The sequence below is a fragment of the Anopheles ziemanni genome, chromosome 2 (assembly GCF_943734765.1).
Source record: "Anopheles ziemanni chromosome 2, idAnoZiCoDA_A2_x.2, whole genome shotgun sequence".
Lineage (NCBI taxonomy): Eukaryota > Metazoa > Arthropoda > Insecta > Diptera > Culicidae > Anopheles > Anopheles ziemanni.
In genome coordinates this window covers 62,037,708-62,064,946 of record NC_080705.1, presented here as the reverse complement: position 1 = coordinate 62,064,946, position 27,239 = coordinate 62,037,708, and the positions used below count along the sequence as shown (strand labels likewise).

General features: G+C 42.9%; 1 protein-coding gene across 1 annotated transcript in view; it reads left to right on the top strand.

Annotated features, from left to right (window-relative positions):
• Positions 1-27,239, top strand: part of LOC131282088 (probable serine/threonine-protein kinase DDB_G0282963) — a 54,809-nt gene extending 27,570 nt beyond the window's left edge. Inside the window, exons 2-19 of the mRNA XM_058311483.1 lie at positions 5,599-5,660; positions 6,715-6,788; positions 12,579-13,033; positions 13,119-13,367; positions 13,800-13,877; positions 14,289-14,507; positions 14,599-14,704; positions 15,500-16,211; positions 16,287-16,606; positions 17,776-18,819; positions 19,716-19,816; positions 19,995-20,112; positions 21,131-21,255; positions 21,398-21,574; positions 21,736-21,838; positions 21,917-22,708; positions 23,621-23,826; positions 25,840-27,239. Coding sequence (XP_058167466.1) covers positions 5,599-5,660; positions 6,715-6,788; positions 12,579-13,033; positions 13,119-13,367; positions 13,800-13,877; positions 14,289-14,507; positions 14,599-14,704; positions 15,500-16,211; positions 16,287-16,606; positions 17,776-18,819; positions 19,716-19,816; positions 19,995-20,112; positions 21,131-21,255; positions 21,398-21,574; positions 21,736-21,838; positions 21,917-22,708; positions 23,621-23,826; positions 25,840-25,947 — 5,049 coding nt within the window. The 3' untranslated portion in view covers positions 25,948-27,239. The remainder of the gene's footprint in view (positions 1-5,598; positions 5,661-6,714; positions 6,789-12,578; positions 13,034-13,118; positions 13,368-13,799; positions 13,878-14,288; positions 14,508-14,598; positions 14,705-15,499; positions 16,212-16,286; positions 16,607-17,775; positions 18,820-19,715; positions 19,817-19,994; positions 20,113-21,130; positions 21,256-21,397; positions 21,575-21,735; positions 21,839-21,916; positions 22,709-23,620; positions 23,827-25,839) is intronic.

Below are 27,239 nucleotides of genomic sequence, written 5' to 3'. Positions count from 1 at the left end.
CAAGGTCTCCTCTCCAAGTGACTCCCAAGTCGTCCACTAAAGTCGAATGCTACCTTCTAGTCCAACGGTGTTTTTTTACATTCCAATGCCCTCATTGGCCTCTCAGATATGGTTGTAGTGAAGTTCTCTGGCCTATAACAAATAAGAGAAGTAAACAGCTGTTAGCAGTCGCCAAAGTTCCATGGCAAATATTGACGCAATTTATCGCACTTTTACTCGCACTTTTACTCGCAATTACATCCAGTGATGATTGCTCCTTCTGTGTACGGTGTATTGAATTTCTCTTTCTCTATTTTTTCCCCCTTTTAAACGTTTCGCTTACTTTGCACTTAAGAATTTCTTCATCCTAAACCGGCGCCTACTTGGGCGGCTTTGGAGCCGTTTTATTTATTCAATTTTTTTCCGCGTGCAAACATTTGCAAAACAACAACAAGCAAACGTGGTTCTAATATTGGTGGGGAATCGCTGTTCTGTCCGGCATGTTTTAATTTCGGATCGAGTAAAAAGACGGCTGCGGGAACAAGGTTGGCGTGTGGAATGTTTGTACATAGCGCGATGTTCAAACCCGATTATCTTCCCAGCGTGCTGTGCGTAGGTAAAAACGATAAAGAACACAGTTTTGCACCCGAACAACATCGAAAGCAAGTGCTTCTTTTTTTTGCCAAGCACAATAGTGAAGACCGTGAGAATTCGTTCAGCAAAGATGACGACGCTACAAACGATCATCTGCTCTCGAAGTATTGTGTAATCGATGTTTTGTGTGGGTGCTGTAGCTCACCCGGGGAGTTAGCAAGGCAATGGCGTTTATCGTCCACGTCAAGATATCGATCAGGTGGTTCCGGGATCGCAAAAAGTTGTTCAGATAACCACTGGAGGCGGTTTTTCAACATGCTAAGAGCATTGTGTTCTTTTTTTTTAACCTTTATCTATTAAAACCTGTTCTTTTGCATGTCTGATGAGGGAAATTGGGACTGCTTTACGAGTTCACTTATCTAGCCATCCATTTATTATGCTAATATTAAAAGGAGAAGAAACTTGAGCCGCTACGAATGCGAAAAGTTTCACCAAATCTCTCGCGTTCGGTAGAAATTGTTGGGACTCGAAATCGTTTCTCTTTGATACAATTCGGTCGGAACAATACATTATTTTACACCACTGCTGTAAAATGGAACCTGTTTGCCATGGCCGATTCGTTTGTTTTACGATGTTTCGAAAAGTCAAATTTCTCAACCGCTCTGAAATGACATACTATTTGAAAACCTTAAAAAAATCAACTGTACCTTTTTGTACAAGTTTCATTTTGTGTTCCGTAAATTTCTAAATCAGGAATGTTTTTTTTGGATGTTTGCTTCTACAGTTTCACGTGAAACTCTACCCAAAGCAGCGCGCAGACTAACCTAGGCTTTCCAAACCGAGCAGCGTCAACTGTTTGCTTACGTTCGTGTTTCCCGCGCAACGAGCGCAGTTTATTTGCTTTTCCCTCCCGACGTTTATCTTCACGGCTCGCGAGTAAACGATGGCCTGTGGAAAAGAAAAGAATCGTATCGGTGGCAAGGGCTTTGGCCGTGCATGCATTGCATCCGAGGAACCGAGGAGAAAGAAGGAAAAATAAACCGAATGGGCGGGGAAAAGCTTTCGTGAGGAGATAAAAAAGATGCCAACAGATGCTTCAATTTTTCCGCCTAACAACTTGGAGGACGGGGGGAAGTGAGTGCTATAGATGGTGTTAGTTAGCAGACACGTGTCCCCACGCTTCGGTGGCCATGCGGTCCGTGGTGGAGGTAGAGGCCGCAGGGAAATCCGACTGCATCCTGCCCCAGTGGCGTAACGCACGCAACTGCCTCGACCGCGCCGGAAAACGGCCTTTGAGCACCTTTATTTACGCCCCAACATCCCCTTCCCTTCTTCTTTCACTCGCTCCTCTATGTCTCTCTCTCTCCGTTCTGCCTCTTCCGCGCGCAGACGGAAGGTGTCAATGACATTCGCCTTGGTGTGCGCTGGTCTAGGCGACCGGGGGTAGGTTGGTCAGACCAAAGCCTATATTTGAGCAGCTTTTCCTACCTTTTCCTCGAAGGTTTTTTTTTTTTAATATTTCTTTCTTTTCTTTTGGCCGGCACGTTTAGTTTGTTTATCAGACCATTGCACCAGGGAGCGTCATTGCGGGAAAGAGAACAAGGCTTTCCACGTGGAAAAGGTGGGACAGCATGAGGAAGCAAACGTTAGGAGATAACCGTTGGAAAAAGCATCCTTCTCCGAACATTCCGTCGTGCAGATTCCACTAATTTCCTGTGGAGGTGTGTCCCATAGTCACCATCGGCTTTGCTGGGATCAAAAATGCCTCTTATTATTCGATGGTTTCGTCATAAAGTGATGCCCATTTTGGGAACTACCTGTGCGAACCTCGGAATGGATGCAAATCATGAACCTCACGGGGTGCATGTTATTATGTTCCAGCGTAGAAATTAAAACCTGTTGTAATGAATAATTCAAAACCAAGAGTGGTGTAGAGCGAGCTATTAATTAAAATGCAACACACTTTCCCGCTTAGGTACCTCCACTATTTGAGTCACGTTTCCGACGTTAGTTTGTTTCCAATGTACGATGTCTTCAATCACGGTACTTATTACAGTTGGCCTATTTTTATCAGGCTGATTTAATGTTTATTTATTTTTAGCAACTTTTTTTTTCATTTTGGCGAAGCACATAAAAAATGAAAAAATTGCCTGGATGCCCTAATTATTAAGTGAGTGTTAATATTACGACGTTTTCCCGACGATTTTAATGTTTTGAATAATAGTTATAACGATAAATATAATTCCTTTGAAACGCAAAAAAACTCAATATAAGTAAATTTCATCTGGTCGAAGACAACATCATTTTTAAGGACAAGCACACGAGCATTAGTTGAACTATAATAACTTTATCGTATCTTTTTTGACCTATTTTCTTTACACAAACTGTATGTATGAAAGTAAACTCACCTGTTTAAACTCTGTAAAATTCAGTTTCATGTTTGATTATTTCAAAAACATTCGTTTAATGTCTTCATTAACACCACAAATTAAATGCGGAAAATGAAAGGGATTCAACAAACTTTTTATTTGATTAATGATTTGAAATGTCCGACGTTGCACCAACGTGTATGATACAAGTGTTACATAGCCGAGAATATCATATAGTTTTATTTGTGAGAGCAAGGTTCAAATCAATATCTTACAGTGTTCTATTTTTAAATTCAAAACTTATCAGCTTCAGAGCTCTCTAGAAATGTTCCTTCTACGGGCCACTTCTTGGCGAGCAGGCCCTGCATTATCAGGCAAACTGTTTAACATATAACACTCAACGGCTGCACAGTCCACTTCCGTCATACGCCGTGGCCCGGAATGGCCACTCCAACGCATTCCTTGCGCCTCTCTTATCCACCTTGGCGTAACGATTTCTCGCCTCAAGTTGCGAACTTCGCGGCAGCTCAATTACAGGCTCGGCATCATCGCCATTGCCCTGCAATTCGTTATGCAAGCAGAACAACTGGAGCTGCACGCTAGACCCAGAAAAAGACTTTCCACCGACGCCTGCCTTCGCCTTTGTCTTCCCTCGCCGCCCCCGTTTCCGGCAACTTTCGGTCGACATTTTGTTTACATTATCCCTTGGATGCATTTCAGTTCGGTAGTTTTCTTCTTCCCTCGTGCGGTCTCTTGCGGTGCTGTAGTTCGCTGAACATACGGAGGATTTGCCCTCTTCTTTCTTAACTATTGTGTACGGCGCTCGGAGCGACCTCCGCACTCTCGAAGGCCCGAATGGTTTGTCGACAGCCGAGATGGTTCCGCTAAGACGCCTCCAAGACGGCGCGTGTCTTTAGCTTCACACCCGCTGTTTTTTCCCCTTCTTCGCTCAAACTAAACAGCATCACGTATTCGATTAACTTGCCCTTCCCCAAACGGTGCTCTGTTGTGTAGCACCTCCCCTCAAACGCACCCACCACCTCGAGGCCCATCCGCTTTCGAGAGCAGCTGTTTTGGGTGCTCTGAAGAAGCGGCCAGCAGAAAACACCGATAGTTTCCAAAACGCTTAAAAGACAGACGAGTGAAATTTGGCTTTTCCCGGGAAGGCGATGGTTTTGTTGTTGGTGAAGACAAAACTGCACTGGGAAAAATGGTTACGAAATTCGTTCGCTCATTTATCTTGATTAAGTTTTCCGCTGGTGTTTTTGGTCGCCTTTTTGTTCGAGCGAGGTTTTCCACCGTATAGTGGTGTGTTGGTCAGGAACACTTTTCCGAACACGACCGACAGCCATGCCAGTTTTATCTCAGTATTTATCTGTTTTCTTCTGCTACCTTCGATGGAGTATTGTTTTTATCTTACCGGCATTATTTAGACAACAGCTCCAAGAGGTGTGCTATCCAGCAGATTGGATTGCACAAGCAATGCCCAGGAAATAGCTGCAATTCCGAGAAATTGCATCTTTAATATAACAAATCGCCAATGGGTTTTTGTTGGATGAAAAGTTTGTCTCCGTTTAATACGATTATGGAATAAAATGGAATCGATAAAGTTTGCATGATTGCAACCCAAAAGTTCGATAGTAGTAAAGACTTCCACAGCGGATTAAATTTCACCAACCGAACTTTTCATCGTATAATTCGATTCGATTCGAAACCTCTCGATTGCGTTCTCCATTATGCGCTTGTGAAATGCATCCGTAACATCTGTACTCGATTGCTCAATAGGAAGATTTATAAACCACTTTTCAATAATTTTTCCCTCCCGAAGGCAGGCCTCCATATTAGGGCAACCCTTGGTGGCATTTCAACAAGTTGCGCCGACGATGAGGCCGATGGTGTGCGGTGAATAAATCTTTTCACTCACAAATGACTCCAAATGGCGGAGGCGGGTCCCTCCGAAAAGCGCACACATTGCGCATTTATAGCATCGCCTTGTGACTCTCTCTCTCTTATTTTCTTATGTCGCTGCTGACAGTTTGGGGTTTACGGTAGGAGGAATCAAGCAGTGGGCATCAATAGCAGTCCGTTGTTGCTGCTGTGCAGTAGTATTTTACGAGGGAGAGGTACTTTGTAGTCGTACATAATTTAAGCTGGGTAGTTTTGTTTTTCTTTCTTACAATCAAGAGAACTTCTTTGTACAAACGAAGCGATGCGATGCCGGCTCTCGTCCGTCTGTCCAACTTCCATCCGATGACGTTTCGTCATCCAGCATCGAACAAACGAGCGCTGGCAGCAGCATATGCCTGTGTTCTGGTGTCTGTCTATCGTCCGCCTTGCCTTCTTTTAGAACCATTTGCATGAAAAGCGGTTTGTCGTTGCTTCTCGTGTGCTGGCTCGTCACAGCAAAGCCCCTCAGCTCGGGGATGACTGATGACTAGTGGCCGTTCGGTCATCATACACGACTCAACGAAACGAACGAAACATTAACACCATCACTAGCGCGCCTGGATTCAAACAAGCCAGCATAAGCTGCATACAATAAACAACTTCACGGGCAACATGCAAAAGATTTGTTCTGCTGTGATAAAGAAATCCTGTCGTTTTTCTCCTTGACTAATGAAAATATGTCATTGTTTTATTTCCCCTTTCTTTGCAGAACTCGAGCCCACTGTGGGAGGACTTCATCGCCAAAGCAACAAAGCTACACGCTTGTTTAAGGTAGGTTTGCCCTTTTTGTTTTGTTCTGTTTGTGTACACTTTTTCATTTGCTTATTACATGCCCGCTGGTCTTGTTTTGTGTTTGTGTGACATCGCTTTTGTGCTGGTAATGCTTTTCTCTAATTTGAAGCATAATTTATGATGCCTTGTTTGATCGATAGATTCAAGTGGAGTACCAACTGGGAAGGAAATTGGTAGTAAATCTTCCGATTTGATTGTGCGCCAAAACTTTGTCGTTCAAATTATGTTAACCATCGATTCGGTTCTGCGATGCACAAACAACATGCTCCGTCACGTAATGTTTCACGAGGCTCCCACGGGGAAGATAAAAAAGGAGAAATAATTGTCTTATGATGTAATCGACTATCATCCCACCAAACAACATAAAGCGTACTTGGATTGGCGAATTTTATATTTTAGCCGGAAAGAGATAGCCAACTAATTAACAGCTTGACGGTTGATTTAAAATCTTTACAACAAAAAGGCGATGACGGAATCTCTTACTTTTGTGTTTTGTTCGTAACAAAACGATTAGCTATTACATTCTCATGTAGTTTTGTTTTCCGCAAAGGTTACCCAACGAGATAAACCGAAACACCTTTGGATGCACTTCACTTAGACATTTTTATAAACTTGTGCCAATTTCGGAGCCATCGTTTTACACAAGGCATAATTTCGCACACCATATTTCCAAAGCAATAAAAAAAGACGATCGCACCCGCTCCAATTTCCCACTCCCGGGCTAATAGAGTTTTCCATTGTTCGCTCCATTGCCATTTTATATGCACTTTCGTTGCATCATCTCGATTCAGTTCCAATTCCCATAGATTGAAGCCAATTCCGTTGGACTGCTCTACTTTTGCAAAGTTTTCTTCCTTTTTCTTCTATGGTGCCTCATTCATATTTTCATCCTCCTTCGTGCAAATTTCTCTACGGGTGGCGGAATGTGTACGTTCGTGTTTGTGTTCAAGGTGGTCATAAATTTAGCATAATTTAACTGAACCGTGGTTTTTTTTTTTATTTACCAACTCTTTTTTCTCGCTTCCAATTTCAGGGCTGCAATTCAGGCGTTGGCGGCCTATTTGGATGCATTCCAAAAAATCGCCGATGCTGCCACCAACTCTCGAGGTAAGCGAAATGTCGAGGGGGGAGGGAAATAAAGATGCCACACTCGGGTGGGAGGGACACAGGGAGCGTGTGTCACTAGCAGCTGTGTTATGACCAGTGGACGTTTTTATCTCTCTACCATGGCGAAATAATTATCCCAATTCGATCATTAATTTAAAGAGCCCACAGGGGAGGGAATTAAATTTAAAAAGTTGAAATGTTTGTTAGCGAGTTTTAAATGCGTTCTCCAGTGGAGGGAAAAAGAATAATTTGAATGATAGTTTTTTATTTCAGTTGTCTCAAATTAACAATATATAAAAGTGCAACAATCGCTCTTTTGATGATATAAATTTAGAAATGTTTACTAATGGTCGTAAAAGTTTAGTATATTTTTTTATTTAACAGTGACCGATATGACATAGTTCGAAATGCTTTTGGTCGGAGCTAATCTCAGATAAAAAATAGATCTAATTCCCTTGGTTAGGATTACAAAAGTTAGAAAACGTTAGAACGTAAACATCTCGATTCGTTATTGTATCGTAAAGCTTCCTACAACGGTTTATGAATATGTTTCATTAATTCAAATTAATCCCGAGGATTTTCGTTTTGTTTTTTATTAAAGGCCAATATTTATGAGCGGTTGAGTCTATTAGAGCACGACTTGGATATTCAAAACAATTGGGTCACTTTAAAACGCTTCGCACATTTGATGGGCGGAAACAAACAAGCATCAAAACTCTGGTCAGCGTCTTGTGCTGTGTGTCGGGAGTGTGTGTGGACATGGGACGAGATGGAAGCCGGCTTGAGTTTCCATTTCACGACGGCTTCTTACTTCTTCAAACTGCTGCGTATTCGAGGCGACTGCATTGCGGATTAATGGTGCGGTTGTGCTGTTGTGCGTTAGTTTCTGATTTGCTGGTTGTTCATTCTCGAGCGCCCTTCGCTTTTACCGATCCTACTAGTGTACATTGGATGTTGTTGTGAGCTTGTGTGCTGGTGTAGGAAACGTGATATCTTTTACGACTTTCCAGCCATCCACAACGGCAGTCCATGGAAAAATTGGGATTTTAAAGGCTAATAGCATAAAATCGAGAACACCAACATGCTTTATCGACAGCCTATCCACCTCCCCCCACCCTCCTTTATAGCACATTGATGGGCAGCTGATGTATGCGTCGTGATGTGTCCGTTGTTTATTTGTTCCGCGCGGACGACCGCGCACCGTTTTCGTGTTCTGGTTGTGTTTTTTTTTTTTCGACAATCGCTGGCCGTGCGGTGGTCGCCAAAACAGCGTGCGAGAACTTCACGCCGGCGGATACCACATGCAAGATGAAAATGTGTATTTTTAGCCCGAGGAACACTGCGGTCCGGGGGGTCCGCAAACATATGTTGTATGTCGGGCCGTGCGCGGTGCATAGCCTAATGTCCTCCCGTTTTCTCGTGGTCGTGTTCTGCACGAACAAGTGTTTTTCGTAAGACGTGTCGCGCTAGCCGTGGCCAAAGGTTTACGAGCGTCCGCTCCAACCGGGGGGATCACTAGTTTATCCGGGTTTTAGTTGGGCTACTTTGTGCAGAACGTCCGATCGCCTATTTGTGGACGGGCAGCAAAATAAACACGTGCTACCGTTCACTAGGATTAACCACGAAGACGTATGGACTGGCCCATTACAACAGACATAACAACATTCATGAATTGGTTTAGTTTGAATTATGTGTAAAATAATCTATGAATTCTGTATTTGTCTGGTTTGAATTGTACACACGTGGTAGAGATGAATAATTTCAATTATGTTAACTCGATAATGTTTTCATTAAAAAAATAGACAAATTTTAACGACTTTTCATGCAAAAACGGAAAACGCTAGTAACTTTCTGTTGAAAGCAAAATAAAGAGTAGCATTTCTTTTAAATTTTAAACATGTTTGACAACTGTTAAAACATCCACATGACCAAAGATTATTTAAAGCCAGACTGCAACAAGTGGTAAAAACCTTCGTACTTTATATTACTTTTGATGCTTGTTTCAGTATATTTAAAATGTTTCGGGGTCCCTTAACTCCCATAGACCGCCATATCGTGGCTGTATGCACAAAGTCGTATGGAAAAGTGTAAAGTGTGCAGTGTCTTCCGGAATTAGGTAACTTTATCAGAAAACTTCATAAAGAGTACGATTTAGTGGTTTGGACATAACTGGCCACAATAATTCATGCGCAAAGAGAATCGGGGGAGTTGAACGGGTCAAATATAATTGAAATATCCCACACTGCTATTCCTCCTTATGCCTCTCAACTACAACCAATCGAAAAAAAAACATTTACAACACTTAAAAAACTAAAAATAAATAAATAAAAAACAATTGAATAGGTAGGACCTATCCCAACATTTTATAGTCCAAACGGAGTAGCATTTGATCATGAATGCCTCACAACTGAAAAACATCGTTACATGATTGGTTTTGTCAGCTATGGCTAAAGTTTCGGCCAAGGACCGTAAGGCCGATTTATTGGCAGTCCGAACATTGTTTTAAATGACTTAAAAGATGTAATTTTACAATAAAATTTACTTCAATAAATTAGCGTGGTTAACTTTTTTGTGCTTATCACCGATGAAATTTTTTTTATTTTCTTAATGCAAACGTTACTATCGTGGTTAGTTTTAGCTGAATAAGTAAGTGTAAATCTGCATTTACTCTGTAAATTTTGTGTACTGATAAAACTCAGTAAAATTAGAATAATACTGTGAGGAAGAAGTTAAAATCATGACCTAACATCAATCCAGAAAAACGAATGAAGTATTTTTTTAGTTCAGAATAGCAAAGCTCTGGAACGTGGATGTAAACACATGGATTCCCGTTATCACCGTCGTGTTTATTTCATAAAAATGGCTTTCTTTCATGTTTAAATGACAGCATTGCGCTAGTACACACGGAAATATTGCGTGCGTAAAATTATTCCACACGCATACAGTTTCTTCAACCTCAACTCGGCGGACAAAAATGGGTACTTACTGGATGGATGACCCCGTGCAACGTGCAACTTACATCTGTTGATGATGATCCACCACGATTGGACTGTCCATTTCCATACCGCTTTCCACTCGCTGCTCGCTGAAGTAATTCCTGGTTGGCAAATAACAGCTTCGTTCGAGTTTATTCACATCAAAAACTTAAACAGATGCTTACAAACAAACCAAATAAAAACAAACCTCTTCAGCACAGAAAAGTTGGGTTAACGAATACATAAACATTACCGCAAAGAAGTAATAAGAAACGACCGCCACTCGCTTGCCAACGTGTTCGGTTTGCGTTCGTTTCAGTTTTGCGTGGCCGTAAACGACTAAGTGGAAAATCAAGTAAATCAGTTAATAGAGCAAGACTCGGGGAAAGGAAATGCTTCACATCCCGTTAAAAACAATAACGCCACACCCGCTGGCCAAATGGGTTTTCTGCAAACCGTTAATGTTTTTCTTCGTCCGAAAACCACCACCGATTGATCAATTGACCGGCTATTATGCCCAACGAACCGACTGTGATGACCAACTAACTCACTGACTGACTGACTGACTGAATTGAGCCGAAACTGATTGGCCGTGAAGGGCTTCCAACCTAGTTGACTAATTGCTGCTTCATGGTGTTCGAGTGGAAAGCCCATGTTTTCCATGCTTGTTTCGAGTGCTGCGCGATCTATTGATCATTTTGTGCATAAACACGCACGAAGTAGTAGTGAAAAGAAGGGCTGTATTTATGTTTGTAGATACTGTTATCTGGTTCAGTGGATTGTGAGGGCAATATTTTAGGCAAAATGAACAAACAAAACAAAACACCAAAATCATAAACGAAACGGGTTAAGGTTTCTTAATTTGATTTCCTTTCCTTTTTTTCTCTCCCACGACCGTGGTTTATGGCGTACCGTGGCGAACGTACTTCTGGTCGAGCTTTAATTATCACGGGAAAGGAAGGCACTTCATTAATTCCGTCAGTCGTAATGCACGCAATCAGCATTACGGCGGTAACTGCCAGCTTTTTTCTTCGTCCGCCAAAAGAATACTTTAGGAAATGGAAACACCACGTAAACATTGAGTGAACTTGCTGCAGTGATTCTCAATCTAATTGCTCTTTACAGTTTGGATTTAACAAACTGTTTCATGCTGATATCAGGTAACGCGTTCGCGATTTAAGGAAAGAAGAATCCTTGAGAATCTTTTCTCTTATTTGCAGGCTGACTTCTGGTAGATTTGAATACTTCTGGAAGATTTGATCCGAGTTGTTCAAATACAAATATTTTTAAAATAAAAAGTGTTAAAAAGAAAATTTAATCTCTTAACGGAAGTTCAAATGTAATTTGTTATGTATGAAATTTAATCACAAATATGAACATTTTTGAAGAATCGATAATATTAAGTTGTTTATGCTTTGGTTTTCTTTCTGATCTCTGTTCTTTTGTGCTATTCGAGGTTTGGCAAGTCCAATTGAAATGTTTTTGGGGTTTGACTTTTATTATAACCGTTACTTTTTTCCCTCATGTTTTGAAGTAGTTGTATTTTCCCACTTTCTGATGAATTTATTTATTCACGAAGTGAATCTCTTGGAACGCCAACTATCGTTGTATTCTTCTACTGCTCTAAAGACTTTTTCTGGTGATTGCTTCGTTGGAAATATTTAATATTCATTTTATCTGCGTGAATGATTCACAAAATAAATCTTAAAACGTTAGCATCAATAAAAATCTTCCTTTGATTGAATTCAAAACACTTCAAAACCTCCCATTCCTACGGGTCGAGCAACAGAACTTCTCTATAAAACTAGCAGCAGGACGAATCGAGAAAGTTTCAATCACCATCACCATCTGCATAGTTTAAAATTGTCTATGCCTTAGAAGCAGCGATAATCGGTGGAAGCACCACGGAAGCCGGTATCAAACCGATCGATTCATGTGTAAATGAGTGAAAGGTTAGGACCGGGCGATTAGTTTGTGTGTCTTGGCGCGCTCCAAGGAAGGAAGGAATGGTTGAAGGGAAGGGCCATCAAAATTTGTCAATAAACTGCCCGGTTATCGCCTTGCCTAAACAACTGGTGATTTGTGTTGTTGCCTCGAATTGGTGTCGGAAGCTCCCTTCACCTTGCATTGACTTCAATTCAGAGCCCGGTCCATGGCTGGAGATCGTGACGTTGCAAAGCGGGCGGGGGACAGTAAGGGAGCGAAACCTTAACGATTTCTACGACGCACCCAGCCTGTTCCGTTAGCTTTGGTGGTGACGATGTTTGCGGTTTGCTGACATGCACGGGGGCCGATCGTTGAACGCGGCAGATTACACAAACTGTGGTTTCCGTGATAAGCCGGGTCCGCACCTCGACGGTTTGTGTTCGATGCAACTGCACTTGAAGGTTTTTGTAAGGCACGTGCTGTTCGATGTTGACGTAAACCGATCACCGTTAGTCCGGTCTAGTCCATTCTACTGTTGGAAGAAGGAGAGCCCTCGTTCGATCGTGCATGATCGATGTAACGTTCCTTTTTCGGACTTGGGATATCCGTTCCAATCTTCTAGCGGGGGCGTCAACCAATTTGGTAGATAGTACAGACAGCAATTATCACGTTTTGATTAGCTTCTTTACCTTGTTTGGATTGGACAGCAAAACCTACTCAGCTACCCTAATGGCGTCATGCATACGGGATGTTTTACTCATTTCGTTGTTTCTTAGTAGAGCCGGAGGAGTGTGAATAGATCTAGCCTTCAGCATAATGGGAGTTTCTGTTTCGGCCATTTCTTCTATGAGTCGCTAATGACACCAAATGTGTTTTATCTTTCTTGTAGGAGCGACCAAAGAAATCGGCACCGCACTGACGCGCGTCTGCCTGCGGCATAAGGCGGTCGAGAGCCGGATGAAAACGTTCACCAGCGCGTTCATGGACTGCCTGATCGTGCCGCTGCAGGAGCGGCTCGAGGACTGGCGCAAGCAGGTGACCGTGATCGACAAGGACCACGCCAAAGAGTACAAGCGGTGCCGGGCGGAGCTGAAGAAGCGCTCGAGCGACACGCTCCGGCTGCAGAAGAAGGCCAAGAAGGGCCAGGCGGACAACCTGCACGTGCTGGTCGAGTCGTCGATGCAGGACGTCACGCTCCGACGCTGCGAGCTGGAGGAGGTGGAGCGCAAGTCGCTGCGGGCGATCATGGTCGAGGAGCGGTCACGATACTGCACCTTCGTCAACATGCTGCAGCCGGTGGTGCACGAGGAGTGCGAGGTGATGTCCGAGCTGAGCCACCTACAGGTAACGTACTCCGTTCCGCGTATATCGATAGTTGGAGTTTGGGAATCTGTTGCTAACCATCGTCTTCTTTGAATTTCTATTGCAGGAGGCCATGCAATTGATAGCGATCGTCACGAAGGATCCCGCTCAGCTGCCCCAAGCGTCGGAGGAACTAATCCTCGAGTCGAAGGCGAACATCAGCCTCTACCCGGACTCACCGGGAGGCTCTAACTCCCAGGGAGGCTGCTCGAACTCGCTCGGCTCGCGCAAGAGCTCCGTCTGCTCGATCAGCTCGATCAACAGCAGTAGCAGCGGGTCCCCCGGGCATCACCAGTTCCAGCGATCACTATCGCAGGTAATGGGAAAAGGAAGGCTGACGACGACGCTCGCACAATCGCTAGTCCCTTTTTGCAATGTCCCTAACCGGCTGAAAGTGGTGACGATTTGCTCGCTCGCGCTGTGTGTTTGCATTGTGCCCTTCAGGATGCATGATATTTTGTATTAAATTTGTCTATGGTTGTTTTTCCCTCCTTTAGCATTAGCGAGATAGTTTTATTTTTTGCTTCCTTATCATTGATCTTTTCTCCATTGCCACGACTTTAAGCCGCGGGTATTTTTTCTCCCAGCCTCACAATTCCTCATTCCGCAATACGTTACTTCTAACCCCCTTCCTATGACTACCTAGCCTTCCCTTTCACCTTTCCCACACCGTTGACTTATCTTATTCGTTTGTTTTTCATTTATATTTTGTGTTTTCTGTTCTCTTTTCCGTTCCACTTACTTTTAGTACTCTCCGGCGATACGTTTGAAACCAGGCGAATCGAGCGATAGCGGCTTTTGCTCTTCACCAGCTTTAACTTCACAGGTTATAAACACCTTTGGTTTAAGTTTAACGTGTTGTTTTTTTGTAATTTTTTTTTGTTTTCCATCAAGTAGTCTACATTCATGTTTCATATTTCGTTTATTTACTTTTCACTTGCCATCGGCTGCACTTGCTCGCCTAATCCCCGGTGCCAAAGGAGCACAACTTGTAACGGTTTTAGTTTTTTTTGTGTTTTGAGTGATTAGCGTTGGAAGTTGTGTGCTGCTTTGGCTAGTGACGCGATGCAGCAGCAGTCCGTAGATTACTGTGTTGTTTTGTATTAATGTAAATTGGCAACCATACTATCGGTCGGGGAGAGAGAGAAAGCACCGTACGCGAAGTGTGAAACCCACAACTGATAAGGAAACGCCCCCGCCACACGAACGCGGGCGTCCCACCATTTCCCTTTCGCAGGCGTCCACCCTAGCTAGTCAATCGCACGCCGTCTCGACGTGGCCACCGCACACCCAGGATGCAACGTCCACCACCGACCGTCCGCACACGATTTCGTCCGCCTACGAGAAGGGCCACCAACGGCCCGCCCTCACCGTCTACACCTTCCAGAGCCCGGAAACGATCGCCGAAACGCAGAAATCTCCGGCCAACGTTGCCTGTCGGCCGCCGCTTCCAGTGGTACGCATTTGCAATGATCGTAAAATCGAGCTCATTAGCAAAGGACTATAACTAATTTCGTTTCCTTTCCCTTTTGTTTCTCCTCCAATAGCGCTGTTCTTCACTCGAGCGGCCACTTTCGACTACGTCCGTTAAGAATGCCAATCCGAATGTCCCACGGCAATGTCCGTCACCGATTCCACCGCACATTACCAAAGGTATGGGACTGGAACTTTTCCTTAGATCCTTTGGTGGACTAACAGAATTAGCCTAGATTTTTGTCGGTCCAATTATGAGCCAGCAGCAAGCATGTATGTGGGTTTAATTTCGTAAGCTCTTGGTAAAGAAATGAATGTAAATTAAATTCTGTTTTCTTGCACCATCGTGTGCACGTCCAGTGTTTATAGACATTTAAATTTTTCTATAGAATCATCATATTAATTCTTCTGAATATACATTACGTCTTAAACGTAGCAAAGTAGGATCTTCCTGAGGTAAAAACGCCAATGTCTCAATTGAACTGTACATGTTACATTATTTTGTAAATCCCGACTCAAGTCCAGAAAACTTCTTCGTTTTTTTAACTCAGCTTATCGATAATAACAAAAACGAAGATGAAACGTCTGTGATGATGATAAAGTGATCAGTTTACAGTCTTTTTATGTTTAAATAAATTGAGTGCACCCTTAATCTTGGGAAAAATACATATATTTTTAAATTTTTTAAACCCATCAGGGCATTGTTAAACCTTGGTGCAAAATCGATAAACTTCGATTGGATATTTTTAAGCTTCATTAACGAATTATAAGATTCGAAACCGGTCTTTTTAATTTGTTAATTTGTTTAAATTTACTGCAAATATTAGTCACCCCTGTCAAATTTCTGGCAGCATAATTAAACGCACATGCATAGGGTCTGTTTTGATTTGTTTTAACACACTCCAAGTCCTGTCCAAAATACAAAAACCAATGCCCAGTACTAATATCGAACCACACGTAAACCAACATTTACAGAACACCCACAACTCCAGCCCACCTACGTCAACATGACGGAATTGGCTTCGATGGCTGCTTCTAAAAACACTAACAGCAACAACAACAACAGCATTAACAACAACACCGCCGGCGGCAGTAGCAATGGTGGACAGCACAGTAACGCTGGTTTCCCCAATCAGCACCAGCAACAACAGCAGTCTTCGTCGACGTCGGGTACGTCGCTGTTATCGCATTCCCAAGTCTACCAGACACACCACCAGCAGCAGCAGCAACCGAACTCGCCCGTCCTGTCGTCCGCATCGTCTCTGATTTCACCCGATTCGAATGCCACCAATCCCATCAGCTCGCCGGATGCGTCCGCGTGCAGTACGCAAACGCCCCAGAACACCCCGCAGACGGGATCGCCGGGAACGCCGAACTACAGTGGCGGTGGTGCGCATATGCTCGGGTACCGCAGCTCCACACCGTCGTCCTCGATAGCCGGGGCCGTGGGTGGCACACTATCCTGCGATCCGGCGGCCGGTGGGACGACGCCAACCGAAAGTAATATAGACTCTTCCTCCAACCATACCATCACGATCGACGACAACGATGAGCATTATAACACCAGCACCTCCGCGTCCGCAAATTTAACATCCAGCAACACCATCACCAACAACACCACTACCACCACGGCCGCCAGTGCCGCGGCCAGTAGCCAGTCCACTAACAAGCCACCATCTCCTCCCCAAAGCTCCAGTACGGTTGCATCCAATAACAGCACCATCATCAACAGCACTACTAGCACCATCTCCATCAACTCCACCACTACTACTACTACTACCACTACTACTACTAGCAGCAGCTCCCCGGCTTCGGCGGGTGGCACGAAGGGGGTGATCGATAAAGACAAAGATATACTCAAACGTACCGGTTCAGTTCTAGAGAAAACGTCCATGTTCGAGCAGCAGATCAACAATAATCAGACGGCGACACCGGCGCTACTTCAGCAGCAGCACCAGCAGCAACTCAGTGTTCCGACGTCACCGGCAGCCCGCAGCAACGACCCGAACGCCCTATATGGACGACGGACGAACGAGGAAATCTACAAATCCGCCGGCCAGTTGCTCCTGGATCGCGATGCAGGTAAGCCCGTCGATGGAAGATCTACTTTCTTTGTCTTTTCTCTTTTGCTCTGTCTTTTCCTCTTTCCGCCGCTCTCTATTTCTCTATCTTTCTACTTAGTGATCCCTAACCTCTCAAGCAAACTCCTTGGCATGGTGATGAAAAGAACTCTTTGCCATTATGTCGGGAGCCAGCCAACACATTTTCTAATCCTGATCCAGTTTGAAAAGATTGAAGCATTTCATAGGACATTTGATTTGCATTTTAGATAATGAATAATTTAAAAGTAATGAATGTTCGTTTGCATGTAGTTTACTCTTAACCACCTCAAGCAAAAGATAGCAAAACATCATCAAATAATGGTAAAGTCAAATAATTAGCAATATACACACATTTAAAATGCATATTAAAATTCTGTTACAGATGCAAAAGAACAAGATCATTTAATGTGAACAGCATGTTTATTACATTGATTTATTTGCAAAAAATTCGCTTCATTTTATAACTTCTTGTACTGCAACGTTAGACTTTTATCGTCTTTGCCTGAATATGTGATTTTCGCTAGATGTCGTTTTGTGCACTCGTGTGCCTGCTTCAATATTCTGTTTTTCTTCACTTTACCTCTTCATCACACTCTCACTTGCTTCCTCTCACCTCTCTCACTGTTTTCCACGTGTTTCCGTTGTATTTTGTTTTTTATGTGTTCTATTGTATTTTTCGTTTCTTTTATTTTGTAAAATCCTTTTCCAAAATATGTACACTACACTCTCTGCTATGTTAATGTGCTCCTGCTCCTGCTCTCACTGTACGTTGCATAATATACACGCGCGCCGCCGAATGCAAACTGCACCAACAAATGTACCAAAAATATGTCTTGTTTGCAACTTATGAAAAAAAATATACTACTGCACATAAATGCTATAATTTATGTGAAAAAAAATGAATCAATCGAACACGTTTGGTTGCACCCACCACCGTCTCACCATATCACCATTGATTGCGTGCTGCTGCCACTCTAATGCTGCTAATTATTGCTGTTGCAAAAACAAACTTAAAAAAAAATAAATAATGGCAAAACGCAAAATGCCTCAAATATTTGATTGTTTGCTGCCTGCGCCCAACATTGTTGTACTTTGCGTTCATTATCGCACATGAAAACGAAAAAAAAAATCGAATATCAAAATTCCTAGACTGCATCGACAAGCAAACGATCGAAGAACTAAACAATCTGATTGGTGAACTAGATCTCTTTCAAAGAGAGCATGAAAGTGCCCTGCTCGGCCACCGTCATCAGCACCCGCACCAACGGTGCGCGAACGGACTCGGCTCCTCCGATCCGGAAATGATCGTAGCAAACGGAGTGAATAATAATCACAGTGCGCCATTGCGCCACGGATCCGGATCGGCCGGCATCTTGGACGCGGAAGATGGCCTACAGCAGCAGCCGCCGCCACAGCAGAATAGACTACCCTCGTCGATCTCGTCCAGCAACAGCAATCTGGACGAGTATCTGAGCAACAACCAGTCCGGCTCGGTTGAAGAAACGAACGGGTCGATGACAAACCTGGCGGCAAAGTACAGCAACCACAGTGCACTCGATGGCGAGTACGGTGTCGGTACGGGCCAGTACAATCCGTACCATCAGCATCAGCATGCGTTCGGGATGCTGGGATCCGTCGGCACATCCGCTGGATCCACCCAAGGTCTGGATGGGATTGCGACGACTGGTTTTGAGAATCCATCCTTTATGATGGAGAACTACTACAGTCAGAACCGAAGCGAGGTGGTCGTTCTGCGGTGCAAGGACACGAGCCGCAACAGTCTCAATACCGCCCCGGATGATTTGCTGACCGGTAGTGGATTGATGCAGCTGAACGGATCGGCGATCAACAACGGTGGAGAGCACGGTGGCTCGAACCAGCGCCTCAGCTCGTTCCGCTCGACCACATCAAGGCCCGCATCACCCGCCTCGATGACGTCCTTTTTTGGCATTACCAACGCCGCCACATCCCGCTCGCCCACACCGTCCCTTTCGCTGCCTGCCACTGCCAACTCATCGCCTGCCCACCAGCACCACAACCACCACCATTATGTCCCGAATGGTGGCGAAACGAACGATTTGCCGTCCAATGTCCACGCCAGTTCCGCCGTCGGCAACCACCCGGCGGCACCGTACGACGATCGTATCAATCGCAATAAACCCGCCATCACCCCGAGACCTGCATCGTTATCTGGTTTGTTTGTTTGTTTGTTTGTTTGTTTGTTTGTTCATTTTACCTTTTCACCTCATTTTCCCACTCCTCCCACTGATGCATATTCAACCTTTCCCATGTTATCTCATCTTCATTAACCTGATTTTCGTCCCATCGCGAAACAGCGCGATCTACTTGATCCGTGCGGTATTATTTTGCAGCTACGGTGTTTAGTCGATGCTGTTGCCATCTTTTACAAGTTTGCTCTTCTTCATCCCTCCTTAGTTTGGTACGCATTCTAGCCATCGCCGCTCTGTTGCAATCGAAATTAAATGCCAAAAACAGATCTATCTACTTATTTTTAAATAGCATTGTCTATGTGTTGTACCATCGTTATGTGCTGTGTATGTGTTTACCCATCACCATGTTGTCATCACTTGTTCGTTGTTTGCTTTTTTCACCCTCGAAACGAATCACCAAATCACCACAGAACACATTTCCGTTTGTTCAAATACGTTCTGATTTTTCATGTGTGTGTGCGTCTGTGTGTGTATCATAAAAAATATCGCTAAATAGAAAACTAAATATTACAATCATACATCATTCATGTCCATCATACGCCGGAATTGTTATATTGCTTTAGAAGATTTATTTACTTCATGAAACTATAAACGTTCACAAGTGAGCTTGAACTTTATAAATCTCATATCCAAATGGGGAGAAATTGATATTTTCTTAATTATTTAGCAAAATAGAATTGAAGAGTAGCTATATAAACCTCCACAATTTTACGGTTTTCATGAACATAAGCCAAAATTTTTCCCCTTTTGGATGTGTTCTTCTTTCTATACGTTCTCTTTCAATCTTTCACTTTTTTGTTGTCCACGATGCGGAATGTAATGAATATACTAATTTACTACTTGTATCACTCCTTACAGGACCGACACGGGTTACGCGGCGCGCCTCGATCAACACCGTCAAGCCGCCTCCGCCGGTGCGGCGCAGCTCAAGCGTAACGCCTAGTCCTAGCGTAGGAACTGTAGGTACAGTGCGACCAAGCGAACGTCTCAGAAGCGACTCACCGTTGTTCTTTTTTTCTCTTTCTTTTTTTTTCTTTTTTTTTTGGATATGCCGTTCCGTTCCTTGGTTTCCGGTTCCCGCGTTCCGTTCTGTCCCGTCCTTTTTTGTGTTTTTTTTTCTTCTTTTCTTTTCCACAGAACTCCACCACAACCATCACAAATCTTGCCCAGCAAAGCCTAGCTTACACCTCATCAGAAAGTTTACCTCCACCACCTGCTTATCTATTAGATTCTGCCGCTGGAAGTTCACCTAGTAGTGCGTTTCACGTTTACTTCACTATACATACCTAAGTTTACTAAATCGTACGAACGAAACAAGCGAATCCTAGGGGGCAGTATACTACAACTCACCCGTTCAGAAATGTTTATTCATTATGAATTTTGCTATCACCGTGCATTCTGCACTTGGATTTACATTAATTGTACATCTCCTATTCCTTCATGTCAATCCCAATAGCGGACGTTGTCTAGCAGTTTCGCTTGTTTTGTTGGTTTGGATTTAGAACATATAACAATTTTCTGTTGCATCATCGGTCAACCATACATTCATTAGCATTGCATGAGGCTCGTTGATGCACTAGTAAAAAACGATCAATTAAAGATCTGGTATTAGTTCGTTTGGGTCGCATCAGTGATGTACCTTGCCAAACAAAAAACAAAATGGTTCAGACTATAATTAGACCTTTTCTAAACGTTTTGAAAATTGTTTCTTGGCATCACAGTTTCAATCTATTGTATAATTCATTCATTGCTTTTATAGTAGTGAACTATGCCACAATGCCAAACCATGGATACAGGTAGTCGACCTGTTGTACTAAAATGATGCACTGTGACTGCCACTCTATTATTAGTGCATTTTTTATTCAAATGTTTTTATAAAGAAAATTCATAAACGGCTGACTTCAGAATGAAGCTTTGGAATCGCTTCAGCTTTTATGTGTCATTATATATTTATTTTTGATGAAACAATATTTTAAAACTCACCTGGCTATCAAGAATGATAGCCATGGCAGTTAACTTGTTAAATCAAGTTAGATTATTCGTTGATTTACAACAAAAAAACATCAATTTGCTCGGAAAATTCCCGCAAAGGTTTAAAAACATAACTAGTTGATTGAACCCTCATCCCTGGTACATCACTGCAGTCGTAGAGCACTCACTCGCATGTAAATGCTGACCCCAAGCGAAAATCGATAAATAACCGCCTTTTCTAACATTGGGCTCTTGGCCACTGGGCCATGTTTCTCTCTTTCCATGTTGTGTCATCTTCGTAGTTTCAGGAAATGTTGCGGGTACGGTGAAGGCACTGAACGAAATAAGGCACACTCCAGCCAGCCCTGGTGTGCTAAGGCGGGCTCAGCAGCAAAGCAATCCACCCTCTACCCAAGGATCACCTACGGTAGGGGAATAATTTAACCTTCAATCACGAATCGAATGGCGCAAGCAGTTGTGCCATTTTTTTTCTTTCATTGATCTCTTGCTACCGTTATCACTTCCATTTAATGTAATTTTCCTTTCTCCTGTCACTCATCTCTCACCAGCAATACACTAATCTGTACGGCACGTTGCCCTCGAAGCATCATTCCGATCATAGTAGCACAGCATCGTCATCAGCCGCTGCCACGCAGCAGGCACATTGCCCTCCATCGCAACAACAACATCATCATCATCATCCAAGCACCCCAAATTCATTCCACGCGACTGATAATAACAAATCGGTACCTTTCTTTATACTTTTATTTTCGTTTCGCATCATTATCATCCTCACTGCTGCCATACTTTAATTATAGACAATTGCACTATTTCGGGTTCTAAATATTTGTTGTTTTTAACTTCTTTCTTCTGCATGGGATTATTCTAACCGGTCCGCGGGGAACAGCTGTCAAATCGATCTCCGAAAACGAACCTCCAACAACCTGGAGGCATCTACGCACAACCGAAACAACTCGCAAGTATGTCCAGCTTCCGTACCTCAAGTCCAGGTAATGGAATCTTTTATCGAATCGGCCGTCAGGGAATTGCTCACACCTAATCACCATACCACATTCTACTCCTTTTAGGACCCCAGAAACCGAACAGTAGTTTTCTGGCCCAGCTGAACGCTAAAATTGCTCCGAATAAACCACCCCCTCCGGCTCAGCAGTCATCAGCAGCGGCCTATCAACAACATCCCAATCAGCTGCATCAGCAACAGGCGGCGAATAATTACGTCTACACCACGGCACCATCGGGCAACGAGCTGATCTACCAGCGATCCACTCCGGTGCACGATCCGCGAGCGTACAACAATAATCAGCAGCAACAGCAGCAGCAACAATACTATCACTCGCAGCAGCAGCAGCAACAACAACCGCCCCAGCATCCGCCTCGAGAGGGTAAAAATCTTATGTATTCCGCGTCCAATCAGTCCCTTTCGCAGCATTCAGCACACTATCAGCAGCAGCAGCAGCAGCAACACCACCAGCAGTACTATCAGAGTCAGTATCAGCAGCAGCAACAACAGTATCAACAGCAGCCTCAGCAGCAATCTTCACAATATTATTACCAACAACAACAGCAGCAAGCGCAGCAGAAACAACAGCATTCGCAGCAGCTCCCGTCGTACGGTCACGTACTCCCACCGAGTGGTGGAGCCAGCAATAGTAGTAGTGGTAGTGGCTACCCGACGCAAAACATTTACGTCTCGACGAATCCCTTCGCCAGCTCCGTCCAGGCAAGCCAGACTGCCGGTGCCTCGGCTAGTGGTGCCAGCAGCTATTCGCCCTCGTCCTTCGGCAAAGGCACTCGTCACGGTGTTGATGACGCTGGTAGCGGTAGCGCCAGCAGTGGCACTAGTACCCCCAATCGGACAAGTAATAACTTATTTCCCATCCTTGTCCTTTGGCGTTTTGTTTGGTTTTATTTTCCTCTCCGTTGCGACGCTTGTGTGCGCTTCGTTCAAGTGTGAATTTTTTCGTTTTTGTTTCTTACATGTTGCTGTTTGTTTTTTTTTTGTGGTCTGTTTCGTATTAATTTTTCCGTTTTTAGAAAATGCAAACGTACAATGTTGTAGAAGTATGCCGGGTTGGCAAAAATTCAAATTTTTTGCAGCTGTCATGTAGTACCAGCAAGTTTTTCCATGGCAGATTGCTGGGACTCTTGCTGGAACTACATAGTACCAGCAACAATGTCAATTTCTGTCAACCGGGTGTTCTTATTTTTGTTTCCACTTGCTTTCGAAACAATAGAGGGAATCAGTTTGGGGCATGTTTAAAATTTAAAATTTGTTTTTTCACTGTGCGTATACCAAAGATTTATTAGACATTATGGCGCAAGCTTAAGCTTAAAATCATCAGGTAAAAAAGTGGCGAAACGATAATAGGTTTAATGATGTTTACAGGCTAAGACTTCGATACCGAGGATTAGGCTTTCGTATTTTTAAATATCGGAATACTTGTGACCCTACAGTTATGCAAAGTGATTTATTTTGTGTTATACCGTGTGTTCACCAAAATCCAAACTCATAAGAAGCATTGTGTGGTATCAAATTTATGTACGACACATCATGAACTTTCTCTTAACTGTTACAATGAGAAAACTGTTTCAGATGTGACGCTTCGATTTTTTTGTAGTTCGTGACAAGCCGTGTTGTGTTTTGACGCCTTGAAAAGATTTACTATTTTACGCAGCATGTGCTTTTTACTCAATTAACTATTTTTCCACCCGTTTGTTTCTCCAGTACTTTTTCATAATCAATATTCCATTTCTTCAACTATCCATTTCAGATCATCACCTTCGCAACAATAACGGTTCGGCTGGCAGCAGCAATAGCGCTGTCGGCGGAGGAGCACAAGGCGGTTCCGGTTCAACGCACAACGTGCTGGCCAAAACGAGTGCCGGTTTTCTAGAGAATCTCAACGCACGGCTGGCGGAACAGCGGCTCTCCGGCAAAGCATTCGCGGTCAGAAATTTGATCAACAGCAAGGCACTGGTAAGCATGTTTAATTTTGAACAATAGCGTTGCAACTCTTCGTCTGATGATGGGGACTTACCGAGGGTAGTGTTGACTTTGGGTGGAGATACGGAACGCAACTTGCCTTCGGTTTTTGTGTCTCAGTTTTATTTTTCCACATTGTTGCAACATGAGTTTCTTTTTCTGTACGAGGAAACAACAAACTTTTGTCGTTACACATTCTTATTGGTTTCTCTTTTCTTTTATTTCTTTGGATCGGCCGATTGTGCAAACCGGTAGCAAGACAACGGTGACCGTTACTATAGCCAGCAGTTTCATTTTTAAACCCGCTTTGGGTGGGTAATTAGTCAAAGAAGTGATGTTGTTCTGAGAGGTGAGATAGCGTGGCTGCAGTTATAGCTCCCCCTCGTTTAAAAGCTTCCCATCTAATCATATATACGTTCGTAAACCACACGTTCGTGTTTTTTTTCTTACCTTTGCTCTGTTTTGTTGATTCACCTAACCGAGTTACACAAACATTGTTTGAATTTATTTTTTCTACTACTACACAACAATTCACCCAATAAAGTTTCCCTTTGGTGGAGACATATTCCACTGGCCTTTCGCAAGTTTGGATACAATCCGGTGGCGAAACGAACGCTCATTTTCGACTGAATACGTGTGGTTTGTTTCTGTTTTTATTACCGAACTAACACGCTGCTCTAAAAACGATGCTCAATTCGGGTTGTTGTTTCGAACATATTTAAACATATTTAACGCTCCGATTGTTTTTTCGCTCGTTCTAATTTTCTAATTCCTTTTCATTGGACCTTACGGTTCCAACTTGTTCTTTCTTTCTTTCTTTTCTCTCATCGACTAAATTATATCATCTTCGTGCGCGGACGGGTACATAAATGTTTCAAATTCAATTCTAGTTTGGAAATATGCACAGAAAAACTTCTTGAATGTGTTACCTTCCCAACTATGATTTACTGAACCAACAGGCGTAAATAAAATAGATATATTTTCCTTCTTCACTTGAAACTGCAAACGTTTGCCTAAGAATGAAAACATACTAGACCCGCACTGTAATGTTGCTTGAAAGATAACAAATAAATGTTCACAGTTTTCATTCCTTTTGCGACATGTTTATGCCTTTCCATAGTTTTGTTAGCATATATTTTCTCACGTTTCTTAAATGTTCTCCTATTGATTTTAGTTTAAGTCTACATACCTGGCTCTAGTTCAATCTTTAATTTGTGTTACAGCATTTCCCATTGTTTAATTCTAAAGGCGAACTTCGCTGTGAACATGTTGAGATATTTTATCAATTTTTCACACTTAGTTGTGAATAAAACACACCTTTTATTTATCATAACGCACCACATTACCAAATCGGAACGCTACCTACAATCGTAGACATGTTTCGTTTGTGCCGAAAAATATGCAATAGACAATGCACAGTTATGGCATATGGATGCCATAAACTTGCCATGCTTATTGCATACCTTTAGGCACAAGCAGTAAATGGTGAGATCACAATCGTTTATTTTCTTTGAAATTTCATAATTGAATATAGCGTTTCATTTCTGAAATATGGAATGCAATAAACAATGTTTTGTTACCAGCGAGGCTTTAGTGGTAAATACTAGTAAATGCTGTAAATCCTTTTAATTCAAATAAGCAAGAGATGTACATTTCACCAAAGATAGGAATTACTTCACCACGTATTAAGATTTCACTCACTTTCGACTCGCTTGAAGCAAGCAGCAAATACAACATACGCAGCGTTGTTTATCGTTTTACTTCGTGTTTTGTTGAACTTACCTCCCCATTTAAATTGCCGACGATGAATCTGTGCTAATGTTTTTATCACATCCGTTCAGTACCCTCTTTATCACATATATTTGGCTATAATGCTTCCACATGCTGCCGCGCGCGCTCGTTATGTGCTTTATCGGAATGCTGTCCCGCGTTAATACACTCGATATTATGTACTAATTTCCTTTCTTTTGTGTGTGTGTTTTTTTTTCAAATCCCTGCTCATTGCAGCCGGACCCACGTGTCTGCCACGAGTCGCTGATGGATCAGATCAAACGGGGTGCCACTCTCAAACGGAACCGCACAATCAATGACCGCAGCGCACCGAAAATCCACTGAAGCACTGAAGTGATCATTCGCCAATTACGTTAGTGTTAGTACGCACCGAATTATGAACACACCCACCGGCTGGAGAAGAACCATTAAATCCCCTCTTCACTTAGCCACCGCTCACATGGCCCAGGGGAGCGGATGGAGGTTATAGCGGGTCAGTAGCGGCCGTGATGAGATCGCTGGGCCCTACCCTAGTTAACTTCCGCGAACATAATAAGACAGACACTACTGAAGGGTAGTAAACCTGATAGGCTGAAGAAGATGCATATCTCCCGGTGATTTATTGGATTGCCAAACCTTACGTCCCAATATTGTCATGGAAAAGATAAGAGGAAGGGTGTTGGAAAGAATATTCTCTAGATTTTCAGCAGCTACAAGGTGTACGATTTTCAAAACGAAGGTATCAGTTGTTTTGGGTTATCATGCTCTACTCTTAAAATATTACCCGAAGGAGCCGCTTGAACTAGAACAAACACGTTTTCGACACAGAAAGTAACAATTATTGTATGCAAAATGCATACCCTCCCCCCCGATAAGTTGCTGTGTAGTTAAAATCCTAAAATCGTTTAGCCACACTTCATGTTTGTTCCTCGTTCTCGTAGAGCGGTATTGGAGTATTGATTAAATGTAATGTTACACGTTTCGTCTGTCAACCTCTCGTCACGTTATCGAAAGGCATCATCTTATCGTAAAAAAAGCCTTATAAAAGTCCCATTTCTGCTCTCCGATCGAAAATGTATGTTGGCTTCGAAATATATATACTGGCCAGTGAGAAAGGAAACGTTAAACAGTAACAATGAAATTGCACCAGTGGTAAGGAAACTCAGTGTTAACGCAATGAAATGAAACAAACAAGAAATCAGAACTCCAGATCAGAACCGTATCTAGAAATGGATTTAAGAAATACGTGCTGTGAGAAGCTGCTTAAACGTAAACACAATGTTTGTCAAAAGTGGAAATAAAAACGTATATCAATTATTAACCTTAATCGTCGATGTTTAAGGAATGAATCTCCTATCGAGTATGGGCGTCAATATCAGCGTCTGTACAAATAACCAGAAGACACAATACATACAAATATACACACACACACAAACATAAACGGCACTCAGATAAAAAAAGACTAACCGCAGCTACTCTCCTTCTGTTGTATTGCGAAACGCCTTATAATCAACATATTACACTCTAGTATTTTTTTGGATGAGTAATTCATGTATACAAGTTTTCGGTAGGAAGAAGTATAAAACACTTATAAAAGACTAAAATCTCAAACAAGCAACTGGAAACATATTAAGAAA